Source organism: Felis catus, chromosome A1 (assembly GCF_018350175.1).
Source record: "Felis catus isolate Fca126 chromosome A1, F.catus_Fca126_mat1.0, whole genome shotgun sequence".
Classification (NCBI taxonomy): Eukaryota; Metazoa; Chordata; class Mammalia; order Carnivora; family Felidae; genus Felis; species Felis catus.
The window spans coordinates 14,513,703-14,527,164 of NC_058368.1; the positions used below are offsets into that span (position 1 = coordinate 14,513,703).

Genomic DNA, 13,462 nt, shown 5'->3' on the forward strand with positions numbered 1-13,462 from the left:
AATGTCGTGTCTCCTGGACCCACTGATAGTCTCTGAAATGTCAGCTGTATATTTAATTAAATACGGCTTTATAGATCGACTTGACAACCAAAGCAGATTAGACTAATACTGTTTCCCCTGCAATATCTATTCCAAACACCACCTTATAAAGGAACTTTGGAATAGAGCTTATTTGTTATTTGCAAACTAATTATATCTATGCATGGAAGATTGCCAAACACCTAATTTTGACTGAGACTTAAAATTGAGTTTTAATTTAATTATTTAATTGAATTGTTCATGTGATCACCACATAAGATTTTTTAAAAAGTCTCTTTTCCTGAGAAATACCTGATTCTCACCAAATGGTTTCGTGTATCATTTGGATCTTAAGAGAGTTGGGATTATTCATCAAAGAGAATTAGGATTTTTCATTGAAAGATACAGCCTGAGGGGCACCTGAGTGCCTCAGTGGGTTAAGCGTCCAGCTCTTCATTTTGGCTCAGGTCATGATCTCATGGTTTGTGAGTTTGAGCTCTGAGTCCGGCTCTGCAGTTCAGAGCCTGCTTAGGATTCTCTCTCTCTCTCTCTCTCTCTCTCTCTCTCTCTCTCCCCCTCCCCACCTCCACCACTCACACGCACACATGCTCTATCTCTCTCTCTCAAGAATAAATATACATTTTTTTGAAAACTTAAAAAAAAGAAAGATACAGCTTAGAGCGCCTGGGTGGCTCAGTCGGTTAAGCGGCCGACTTCGGCTCACGTCATGATCTTGCGGTTTGTGAGTTCGAGCCCTGCATTGGGCTCTGTGCTGACAGCTCAGAGCCTGGAGCCTATTTCAGATTCTGTCTCTCTCTCTCTCTCTCTCTCTCTCTCTCTCTCTCACCCTCCCCCATTCATGCTCTGTCTCTCTCTGTCTCAAAAATAAATAAACGTTAAAAAAAATTTTTTAAAAAGAAAGATACAGCTTGAGAAATGATTGTAACATTATAAAGACAAGTTAAAGTCTAAAATAGATTTTCCCTCTTACTTCAAGAAAAAGCAAAATTTATAAGTATAAATTTTGAGTAATAAATTATTTTATATTTATAATTGCTCAGAGTACTTCTGTTGAATATAAATAAATAAACTACAAGAAACATTTTAATCCTGATACTAAACTTACCAGTTGCTATAATGAATTACCTGACTTCTGTTTACATACCTGTTATATCTTGTCTTTCTATCAGCTCAAGTGCTGCTGAACAAACTTTCAGACAAAATACAGTGCTTCTTTAAAATAAATCTCACTATTTACTATCAATGTAAATACGTTGATATTTACGTTGAGAAATACGTGTGTTTATCAAGCCACAAGAATGTCATCAAGCCAAGTTCATACAACATACTAGGAACTATAAAGATTGCATATAATGTGGTGAATTAACTGTCCCTCAAAGATGTACTCACGTATTCAAAACAATTAAGTTTCATAACTGACTAAAATATGAGGGATAAATACTTGTGCATTTCTGAAAATGTCGTAAAACATTTTCAGAAATGCATAGTAATTTTTGCAGTTCTTTTTTCGTTGAGGTATAGTTGACATATAACATATTACTGTTTATATGTATTATATATTACATTTTTATTATAACAACAAGTTCCAACTTGTTTTTGTGAAGAAGTGAAAGAAGCAAGCACTGGGGTTTTTCTGTATTCTAAGCCAAATCCCTGTTATCTTGTAGCCATTAATGAGTCAGGTAAGACTTTTGAACTAAATCTTTACTCCATGGAGTGAAAGGCTTTACCCCAAATCCCGCATATTTGGGGAAATCCAACTGCCCCTGTCTTGGTTCCGTGCAGCACCAGAATGCAGGGTCAGGTTCAATCAACCGTGTGTAGGAAGTGCCTGCTAGCACAGAACAGGTGGCTTGGGAAGTGTTTATTCTTCCTGTTGTCTTTCCCTGGGTTTCCCTAGAAGAGACCCTGAAGAATAGGAAGGGAAAGCTACCATGGCGTCACCTAGGCTCTGCATCCACAGCCGCCACTCTTGGTCGCATCAGAATTGGAGCTAACGGGCAGCCGGAGAGAGCCGCCTCTTAGAAGAACAGTCCTAGACATCAGAGCGAGCAAAGGACGTCTTTTGAACAGTAGCGTGTGTCTGCTCTCCTCCCTCAGTGTCTCCTGCGCTGCTTTCCTTCAGCTTGCAGTTTTTCTTCACAGTATCCTGTTCTTAGCTGACTCTGCTCCAGCTTCTGGTCCGTTTCCCCATCGTACTGCTGGGAAATGATCGCACTGATGTCATTCAGAAACAATGCCAGGCATCTGTGTTAACAGTAGGAAATGTAATCAATCATGTGCCTCTCTCTCTCTCTCTCTCTCTCTCTCTCTCTCTTTTACTGAAGGAATAGTTATTGGATGAATATTTCCCTAATATACAAAGCCTGAGTTATAACAGAAAATATAGAAGGGTTTAAATTTCCCACAAATTCCACGAACACAGCCCTCATTCTTTTATATTGTTTTGTAACGTTAAAAGTTTCTGACTTTGTACCAGCTGGGTAGCTCATGTAGGATTTAGTTCTTATGAAATAGGTTTAGAGAAAATGTGCTCCAGTATATTTATAATTTGGGCTGGGATTATCTTCAGTTATTTGAAGGAGTTCTTTGTCATAAGCCTACAGTATAAAATGAAAATGTCATATATCCCAAAGAAATGACATTCAGGGTGGTAAAAAAAAAAACGTTCATTTCTTCGTGAGGATTAGTATTCTGTACCCATGAGCACATCCTCCTCCTTCTTTCAAGATGTCATTCAGGAATTCAAGGCAAAGAAGGCAAAAGTAATATTATAAAAAGGAATGACATCATTGACCATAAATCAGTTTTTATTCTCTCACAGCAGCAATTGAAAAGGTATTTGATGTATTTGTAGAAGTTTTTATGTGTAGAAATTTTTAGATAGGCATCTAAATTTTAATTTTTTAAAAGTGAAATGGTACTTTAAGTTTTAAGGATGTATTTTGTTTTAGTTAATTGGTGTGCTAGTTATGGGAGATAACATATATAATTAATTAGAGTTGTTTATACCTTGTAAATATAGTGACAAGGATTGTGTTTTACCAAACTGTGAAATTCAAATTTTGGCCTCATTGGAAAAGCTGGAAAAGCAATATAGACACTTTGAGTAGATATTTCAATAAATTCTGAATGCATTGAGTTCATACGTCAAGAATTGGTTTAATTTACCCACACCCAGCTAGGCTGATTACAACTCACTCATGAAACATTAATAAAGCACTGTGTTCAGTTCTAACATGATTATAATCTGACCTCTCCACAAAGGACAGAAATAGAAAGTATCTCTGATAACATTACCCTAATGCTGGGTTCATCAATCATAATCTGCCCTTTTTTTAAATTTGTTTTAGAAAAAGGCCTTTCACGGATGTGCACTGATAATCTCATCCAGCCCTCAACCCACAGGTCCCTGGTGCTCCCAGACCACATGTAGAACGTTCTCAGTCTGAGCAGCAGTGCGATGTGCACTGAGGCAGAGAAAGAGAACTGAATGTCGTTTCACTTTTGCTGTATTACCTCCTTTATAAGATCTCCATGTTTTAAAGAAAAAAGTCTCTTTTTGATAGGTAACAGTTTGCATTTGGGTATATTTTTATGCTAAGAAAAAACGCCCTGTTCAAAAAAGAATTTGTAGTAAATGAGAATTTTTGGAGGTGTTTTGCAGCAACTCAGAATACTGAGCTAGATGTCATGTGTTTGCGTGCACACTCTGGCCCCTGCTAGCTGTGACACCTTGGACAAATAAGTCACCCTTAATCTCTTGGAGTTTCAGTGTCTTTCAATCTATAACTGGGGATCTGCCTATTCCATAAACCTTCACAGAGAGCCAGCTCTGAGTAAGGCATTATGGAAAACACAAAGAAGCATTGAACAGGGACCCTACTCAAAAGAAAGCTAAATTAGAGAAATTCTTTCTTTATCCCAGTCATTGAGGTCCTGTTACACAGTTCATACTTCTCTAGGCTCTGGAAACACTATCATGAGCAACACAGTGAGTGGCCTTCAGGAGCTCCCACTCTAGTTAGGAGAACAGACAAGTAAACGTACAGTCACAGCAAACGCTGATAGAGGCTATCATCCATTCATTCAACAGATATGAGTGTTCCAGATGCTGTTTTATGTGGTTGGGGTATACCAGTGAAACAGACAAAGATCCCTGCCCTCATACACCTTACTATTGATCGAAGGCAGACAGACAACAAAATAGTAAATAAATAAGTAAAATATGTAGTATGTGAGAAAGTAATCAATAGTATGGAAAAAAGATGCAGTGGAAGGTAAAGGGATCAGGAATACACAGATTGGTGGTCAGGATCCCCTCAGTGAGATTTGCATTAAGACTGGAAGGAGGTGAGGGAGTGGATCAAGTGACTGTCTTGGGGAAAGACCATTGCAGGCAGAAGGACCATCTGGAGCAAAGGCCCTGTGGCAGGGATGTGCTTCCCTCGGAAACCAAGGAGCCAGGGGGGAGTGAGCAGGAAGGGGGCACCTAGTACAAGACTGAGCAGTACCGAGGTCAGATCACAGAAGGCTTTGAAGGCCAGCGTAAGCACTTTGAGTTTTCACTCTGAGTGAAATGGAAAGCCATCACAGTGCTTTGGAGCAGAAGAGTGCCACAATCTTACTTACATTTTGAAAGGATTGTTCTGGCTGCAGTGTTGGGAGTGAACTGTTGAGGCACAGGGTAGAATCAGGCGTATCTGTTAGCAAGTGTTGTGAGAGATGATGGTGGCTTGGACCAGGGTGGTACCAGTGAAGGTAGTAAGAAATTAATCAATTCTGGGTGGGGTTTTTTTAGTGGTTTTGGTTTTAATTTTTAATTTTCATTTTAGAGAGAGAGAGAGAACGTGAGTGGGGGAGAGGGGAGGAGGGATAGAGACAAAGAATGTTAAGCAGGCTCCACACTGAGCTTGGGCTCCAATCCCACAACCTTGGGATCATGACCTGAGCTGAAATCAACCGACCAAGCCACCCAGGCACCCCAATTCTGGGTGTATTTTAAAGTTGGAGCCAGCAGTCTCTTTCTGCAACTTTCTGGCTGTGACCATTTTCCCTAAGATTTCTCTAGGCTTACAGAGGCAAGTAAATGGTAGGGGGGACAGGCCCTGTAAATGTAGAATGGTGATGGATAGAGCAGCAGAAATGGGATAGGGTAGAACATTTAGTGCCTTTTGTCAGCTTAGAGTTTGAGCAGAAATTTGAGCAGCAGGAAAAGCCCAAGTTGACATGTTTATCTCCCACTACATTGTGATATTTTTGAGGGCGTGGAATGCTTGTTCATCTGTATATCCTCCAAGGCTAGGCTTGGCTTTCTAACATAGGGTAGAGGGTCAGTAATTTGGGGCTGGAGAGAGATTATTTTCCCATTGTTTATTTGCATTTCAATGAGATATACCCCTAGAGATCAAGGCTTTTGTCTTGTTTACCATAGTATCTCTGGGGCCTAGAATAACTGCCTGGCACATAATAGATGCTCGATATTGAATGGATGATGGATGAATGAATGAATGAATGAATGGCTGTTACCTCTGTTTGAAAACCTCTTCCCCCAAATGTCTTTATAGTTCACTTCCTCACTGTGGTCCTTAATTATCACAAACTCAAGGAAACCTTCTCTGATCACCTCCTCCAAAATAGCAATCCCCTCCTCATCCATGCATACTCCTTAACTTTCTTTCCTACCTTTCTCTTTTCTTTAGCACTTACTACCTTCTGACGTACTGTGTGTCTTACTAATAATTGGGGGGGTGTCAATCTCCTCCCGCTACAGCGTGAACACTGCAGAACAGTATTTTCTTTTATCTACTGCTGTAATCCTAAAATCTATAATATTGTCAGCGCATAGCAGATGGTCAGTCAATAGTTACTGAATGAATGAATGAGCTTCTTTCCCACCCCTGACATTTTTTCCTTCTTGTTACCAACACTTCTTTCTCATTGCTTAATTAATTATCCAATAATATTTATCAAATACTTTTAATGTTAGGTGGGGTGCTATGGCAAATGGAAAAGAAGCATTAGATATGATCCCTATCTTCGAAATGCTTATATTCTAATATATACAGTATTGCAAGTTTGAAACAAGTGCTAATTGGTAATGACCCCATTTGTTTGTATAGCACTTTCCAATTTATATGCAAATTGATTTTCACAAGTAAATGTGTATACATAATCTTACTGCATTAAACAGGAGGGTACAGGTTTCAAGTGTCATAGAAATTCATAGAAGAATTCATAGAGTGTGAGCTGGAGAACTCAGGAAACAAACGTTGCACTTGAGTAAGAAGGATGGCTAAGACCTCAAAAAGAAGCAGGAGGTTGAAATGCTTTCATCTTGAGGAGAAAGGAGCCACAGAGGCTCAAAGGTTGTACCAGCTGCTGTGTGCCCCGGGGGTGTGAATTGTCTGTGCTTCTTGGAGCCAGGAATCCTATCAGCAAGTCCCGAGAAGTCATGGTGGACGGTGGGATCATGATTTGAGAGACCTTAGTGGCCAGGTAAAGTTTACCCTACCATGTTTTTGCTGGGAGGAACCGTGGAAAATTTGAGATAGAGGATGACCATAGGAACATGATGGTTTCAGAAGTCTATGTCCCCAGCAGGGTGCAAGACAGGTTAGAAGAGAGAAACAGGTTGAGGACTATTGACAGTCGCCCATGTGGAGAGCAGTGAGAGCTAAGACCAGGGTGGGGCGAGGGGGAAGGGAAAAGAATTCTCTGTATTTATACATCCAGTGAGCAATCACATAATAGGATAATTTAAGTTCCCTGCAGAAGATGTAGCGCTGTGATTCCTGATTGCTTAACTATATGCAACTCTCTTTAAGAATTTTTTCAAAATCAGAAGCAGATTTTTGAGGTAATAAGAGAAGGGGCTTGGAAGTATTCTTGCTCTTATCTAGAAGAGGAGATGGAAATTCAATATTCTTAAATAAAAGAATTCAGGAGAAATAAATATTCTTTCCTGAGAGTTCATTCCAGCAGCCTAGTTTCCTTTTTCATAAGTTTCAGAGACACTTTATCCTAAACCTGCTGGAGAAAGAATCCTCTAGCATCTAATACCCATGGGACAACATGGAAATGGGAATTAGGTAACTATTATCCATCAAAGAGATATCCCTCTACGGTGTAAATCTCACTCCTTATTTCCTTCCTCCCAGATCCCCAGGGCAGAATTATGGATTGGGAATTGGTTTATCTAGGCTTAAAGCAATTGCTTCTGCTTTTAGATATGCAAGTAGAGGGTAAAGCAAGCTATTAAGACCATTATAACCCTAATAGCTTGGTAATCAAATGTTTCTGTATATTTTTCCATTGTAAGTATTTGCAACAAAATCTTGTTTCAGAGTCCAAAATGGGCTTGTGCAAGAAAACATAGTTCTGTAAAGAACAAATAAGCAGAGAGCACGTATTTAATAACAGACCGATACTCTTTAGAGTACAGTTAAGTCTCAGTGTCAGACTTCAGCTTTAGATAGGTCTTTATGCTTTCATTATGGGCTATCAAAAATTTGATTCTTAGGTATGTATTTGATTTAGAGTTGGCTTTTAGATGTTCTAACTGGATTTTCTCTTCTCTTTGCACAGTGACCAGCAAGACAAGGTATAAGACAATATATAAGACAGATGTTTAAGACAGACGGTGTATGCAGTGTATAATGTATAACACTATCTGTTGAATCTGCTACCTTATTGTTTCTTTGCTATTTAATCTTGTAATGCCCCTCCCCCCAAAAAACCTGAGACAAAATTATTTAAACAATTAATTTTCCATTGATTCACTCTGCTGCCTCTCCAGCATATAAAATAGGATAGGCTAAATAACTATAGACTTTAATTGAATTAAAGAGTGTTAGAAAATTTTTAAATTAAAAAAAAACATATAAAGATTGTTAGAAACAGGGGCACCTGGGTTGCTTAGTCGGTTAAGCATCCGACTTCAGCTCAGGTCATAATCTCACAGTTCATAGGTTTGAGCCCCGCGTCGGGCTCTGTGCTAACAGCTCAGAACCTGGGGCCTGCTTCATATTCTGTGTCTCCCTCTCTCTCTGCCCGTCTTCTGCTCTCTCTCTCAAAAATGAATAAACATTTAAAAATTTTAAAAAAAGGTTGTTAGAAGCAAATATTGACATAATAATTTTTTTGAGATGGAACAAATATTGAGAAAAATGTATAAAATATTAAAATTAGCACCAAAAGAACTAAGACTTAAAAGTCTTTAAAAAATTTAAATGGTAAAATCTTCCCATCCCCAAATTATCCAAGGCCATATTATTTTACGGGTAAATTCTACCAGATTTTCAAGAGATAATAGAGTCATTTCTTAGTAAGTTGTTGCAGAAAACATGGCCATCCATGAGGCTAGTGTGATCTTGACTCTAAAAGTAGCTAAAGGGAGAAAAAAGAATAAATAAATAGGGCCATTTCATGTATGGATATAAATACAAAAATTCTAAGTCAAGTATTATCTAACAACCCAACAATTATGTATATAAAATGTGTGAGTGTATATATGTGTGTCAGATCAAAACTAATCCTTCAAGATTAGGAAAAAGACAGAGATGCTCCATATCACCACTGTTATTGAATGTAGTCCTCAAGGGTGAGAACAATTCTATAAGAAGAAATAAAGAAGTTTTAGGTATATGGGGCACCTAGGTTGCTCAGTCAGTTAAGCATCTGACTTTGGCTTAGGTCATGATCTCATAGTTCTTGAGTTTGAGCCCCACATCTGGTGAGCTCCAGCCCTGCATCAGGTGAGCCCCACTTCTCTCTCTCCCTCTCCCTCCCTCTGTGCCCCTTGCTCACTTGCATCCTCTCTCTCTCTCTCAAAAAAAAAAAGTTATAGGTATAACTAATTACCACAAGCAAAATCAACTTATAGAAATCAATGGCATTTTCTTTACATCATCAGTAACCAACTGTGAAATATAATTTTAGAAATGTTATCATTGCATCAAAACTTATAGACTATCTGAGAATTCCCACACCCTTTATGGAGAAAGTATTAATTTTTAACTCTAATAAAATACATAGAAAATAATCTGTATAGGTAAAGAGACATTCTGGGACCTTGGATGGGAAAACCTAGTATCAATTTTCCAAATTACTGCACAAATTTATTGGACTCCCAATCACAATTATTTTGATGTATCCATGTGCACTTATTCTAAAAGTTACAGGGAAGAATAAAGGTCCAGAAATAGCTGCATTGATTCTGAGAAAGAAAAAGAAATCTACCAAATACAAAGATATCTGAGAAATAAAGATAATTAAAATAAATAAAGGTAACAATAGAAATAAAAAGAATGGGACAAGCCGGAGACTCACACATATCGAGAGAGAGAGAGAGAGAGAGAGAGAGAAGAAGGAGAAGAAGAAGAAGAAGAAGAAGAAGAAGAAGAAGAAGAAGAAAGGAAGGAAGGATAAAAAAGAGGGAAGAAGGAAAAAGGGAGGACAGAAAGCAGAGGAAGAAAGAAAGAAAGAAAGAAAGAAAGAAAGAAAGAAAGAAAGAAAGAAAGAAAGAAAGACCTTGCAACCCTTTTATTGGTTGTAATCACTTGGCTGCTGATTGTATTGCTTTTTCTAGGTAGATTATCATATATGTAAACACTAGCAGTTTTACATCTTTGTTTCAAATATACACACACTAAAGATGACACTACAGACCACTGAGGAAAGGTGTGTTTGTTTAATGGATGGTATTGGAAAAACTGACGTACTATAAAAACAAAAATAGTACTGGATCCCTATTTAATACCACATATGAATGAAAGTAGACTCGAGGTGGATTAAAGATCAATATGTTAAAAGTAAATCCATAAATATAAAGATAATACGTCAAAATTATAGAAAGTTATCTTTGTAACTTCAAATCAAAATCCCAAGAGCATAAAAATAAAGAGAAAGAAGTATTTGATTATCTCAAAATTAGGAATTTCTGTTCAACAAAGAACAATATGGATAAAGTTCATAGACACATGACATTTGGGGGAATTCATGTGCAGTGTTTAAAACCAACAAAGAGGGGCGCCTGGGTGGCGCAGTCGGTTAAGCATCCGACTTCAGCCAGGTCACGATCTCGCGGTCCGTGAGTTCAAGCCCCGCGTCAGGCTCTGGGCTGATGGTTCAGAGCCTGGAGCCTGTTTCCGATTCCGTGTCTCCCTCTCTCTCTGCCCCTCCCCCGTTCATGCTCTGTCTCTCTCTGTCCCAAAAATAAAATAAACATTGAAAAAAAAATAAAAAAAAACCAACAAGGAACTATTATCCTAAATATATCAAGACCTTTTGCAAAGTAACGACATAAAGATAGGAACCTCCATAAAAAGAAGAGCAAAGGGTGTGAACAAGAAATTTACGGAAGAGGAAACCCAAAAGGCCAACAAGTGTATTAAAAAGATGTCAAGTTCCTTAGTAATCAGAGGAATACAAATTAAAACAATGAGATATTGATTGTTTCGTATCTATTACACTGGCTAAATTAGAAACCTGTATAATATCAAGAGCCAATGGGGATGTGGACATATAGAACCCTTCATGCACCACTGGAGGATGTGGAGCTGGGCAGCCATTCTGAAGAGCACCTGCAGACTAATGGCTGCTGAGTCATGGGGTTTATACACATCCACTGTGGTGACACAGCAGTCCTACTCCAGATTATGAGTCCCAAAGAAATTCTTACAAAGATCCAAAAGGAGATGCAAAAGTGGACATTTATCACAGCATCGTATCATGAGGACTTAGAGGCAGTCTAATGCTCATTGCTGGGGGGAGTTCTATGCAGCCATTAGAATCAGTAGACTACCGGGGCACTTGTGTGGCTCAGTTGGTGAAGTGCCCAACTCTTGATTTTAGTTCAGGTCACAATCTCAATGTTCATGAGTTCAAGTTCCACTTCAGGCTGACAGTATAGAACCTGCGTGGGATTCTCTCTCTCTCTCCCACTCTCTCTGCCCCTCCCCTCCTTTCTCTCTCTCTCTTTCTCTCTCTCTCTCTCTCTCTCTCTCTCTCTCAAAATAAATAAACTTAAAAAAATGTTTAAAAAAAAAGAAACAATGGACTACCTATACATACAGTGACATAATCTTAAAAATCAATGCTAACTGGAAAAAAAGTAAGAAACTACATGAAATCTATAACCCTATATCATTTTTATGAATCAAAAATGCATACACAAATAATGAGTAATGTTTTATAAAAACACATGCAAACAAAAGGAGAGACTTCAAACACATTACAGATGTTGCCTCTGGTGGAGGAGAGAAATGAAAGTACTGGATAGAGATAAAAGAGAACAAATAGATTTTTAAAATTCAAATTAGTGAAAAATAATCATTCCTTCCACCTCTCGTATCTGCATTAGGCATTTTATTCAATAATTGCTTTACTCCACAGAATAATAGTGAATTTCATCAATCCTTTCCAAATATGTTGTTAAGATTTATTTGAAATTGTTGCTGATTAACTGATTATGTGATGATGTTGGTAGAATCTTCCTTTAAATAATCTATCTGATTTCAGTATTATTTTGAACTCCTGTGAATACATTTGGACAATAGCTACTCCATAACTTTTTGTCTTTCATCCTTTTCATTTATTGTACCAGGCACTAATTAGACTGACTTTTTTCTTAACTAACTAGTTATACTGCACTTACAAAATCATTTGTGGACATTGACCAAACCAACATTTATGACATAACCAATATAAAATTTTAACCAACCTCGTTCTTCTATTTTAGTCTCCTTCCCTGTGCTCTAGCCTGAACTATTATATCAAGACCACTACGATAGAGAATACAAAAATCCTGTTCAATTTCAGTACAGAAATTACCCTTTAATAAAGCCTAATTGTTTATATTTCTGAATGAGAAACATGCACAATAATTGGTTTAAGTAAAATATCAAAACTTTTGAGAGAAATAAGTCAAGAAGAAGTTGAGGGAAATAAAATTAGTAGTAAAATGTGATCACAGGAAAAGTTGAAAAGTATCATTCAGATATTTTATAGATTAAAAAAATGAAGTATAATTATCAGAAGGCTAATTTAAGAAATCATTTATTAATTAAGTGAATCCAAATTGGTGTCAACACGTTGGAAATCAGGGTCATGAAGCCAGAGAATGACTTCATTCACATATTTAGTTACAGCTGTAATTTAGAAAATTGTGTAATATGGCTGCACTTAGTTGAAATTTAAGAAGCTAGTTCTACAGCTTTTGTTCATGTTGCTGAAATCAGTGTGCTCTTAAAATCAATAAGAAATTGATGACAGGTGACTGCAGTAGGTGAGAGGCATAGTGAGCCATACAGTGATTGTCACTGCTCATATCACAGGTGTGAACAGAACTCCATGTCTACATGGCCCGATACTTCCAGAAAGCTTATGATGGTTTCTTGGGGAATGACAAGGCCTTCTTTTTTTTCTGACCCTTTACGGAAGCTTAGTATGGTCATTGGTTGTCATTAATTTGCATTCATTTCCTACTAGCTAGCAAACGTCTAAAATCGCCCAAGGATTTCTACCCTGTATAAAAGCAAGGATTCATTTGTAGCAGCAGGAAGATGTCCCCTTTTCGTAGGGTTAGAGGTAAATTTGAGGACTTCAGGCAGGAAAATAAGTGTGTATCAATGCATTTCTAATAAAATTGTTCAGTTTTGAACTAATGCTTAAAAATTAGAAATGAAATTATTGTAAAATTAGAACAGGTACTTCAAATTATTTTTGTTTTAAACATGAATGTGGCTTTTTTAAGAAATCTACTTAATATTAAAAATTGTATCGGGGCGCCTGGGTGGCGCAGTCGGTTAAGCGTCCGACTTCAGCCAGGTCACGATCTCGCGGTCCGTGAGTTCGAGCCCCGCGTCAGGCTCTGGGCCGATGGCTCGGAGCCTGGAGCCTGTTTCCGATTCTGTGTCTCCCTCTCTCTCTGCCCCTCCCCCGTTCATGCTCTGTCTCTCTCTGTCCCAAAAATAAATAAAAAACGTTGAAAAAAAATATTAAAAATTGTATCATATACATAGCTGGAGCCACAAGAAAGTTAAGCATTTTAGAAAGGGAAAATTTTCACTCAGGTCTGTGTTTTATTGGAGGTTGTACGTTACCATTTCTAGGAATAGGATGTGTAATACATATAGATAAAATAGGGTAAAGCAAAGAACATACTATACTCCTTTATATAGAATATTTCAAACTAAGAATAAGGGAGATTAGCTCAGTTTGTACTGTCTCTTATTTCTTTCTTGACTCATTACAGGCCCTGGAAAGTGAATTTGTTTCTTGCCAACTCCACCAGTGGATTGACCTTATATTTGGCTACAAACAGCGAGGACCAGAAGCAGTCCGTGCTCTGAATGTTTTTCACTACTTAACCTACGAAGGCTCTGTGAATCTGGATAGTATCACTGACCCTGTGCTCAGGGAG

The 13,462-nt window shown here is 37.9% G+C and overlaps 1 protein-coding gene across 12 annotated transcripts in view; it reads left to right on the plus strand.

Annotated features, from left to right (window-relative positions):
- NBEA (neurobeachin) overlaps positions 1–13,462 on the plus strand; it is a 684,640-nt gene that overhangs the window by 626,451 nt on the left and 44,727 nt on the right. For all 12 annotated transcript variants that reach the window (XM_023250717.2, XM_023250724.2, XM_011286341.4 and 9 more), the window contains one exon: positions 13,295–13,462. In XM_023250717.2, coding sequence (XP_023106485.1) covers positions 13,295–13,462 — 168 coding nt within the window. The remainder of the gene's footprint in view (positions 1–13,294) is intronic.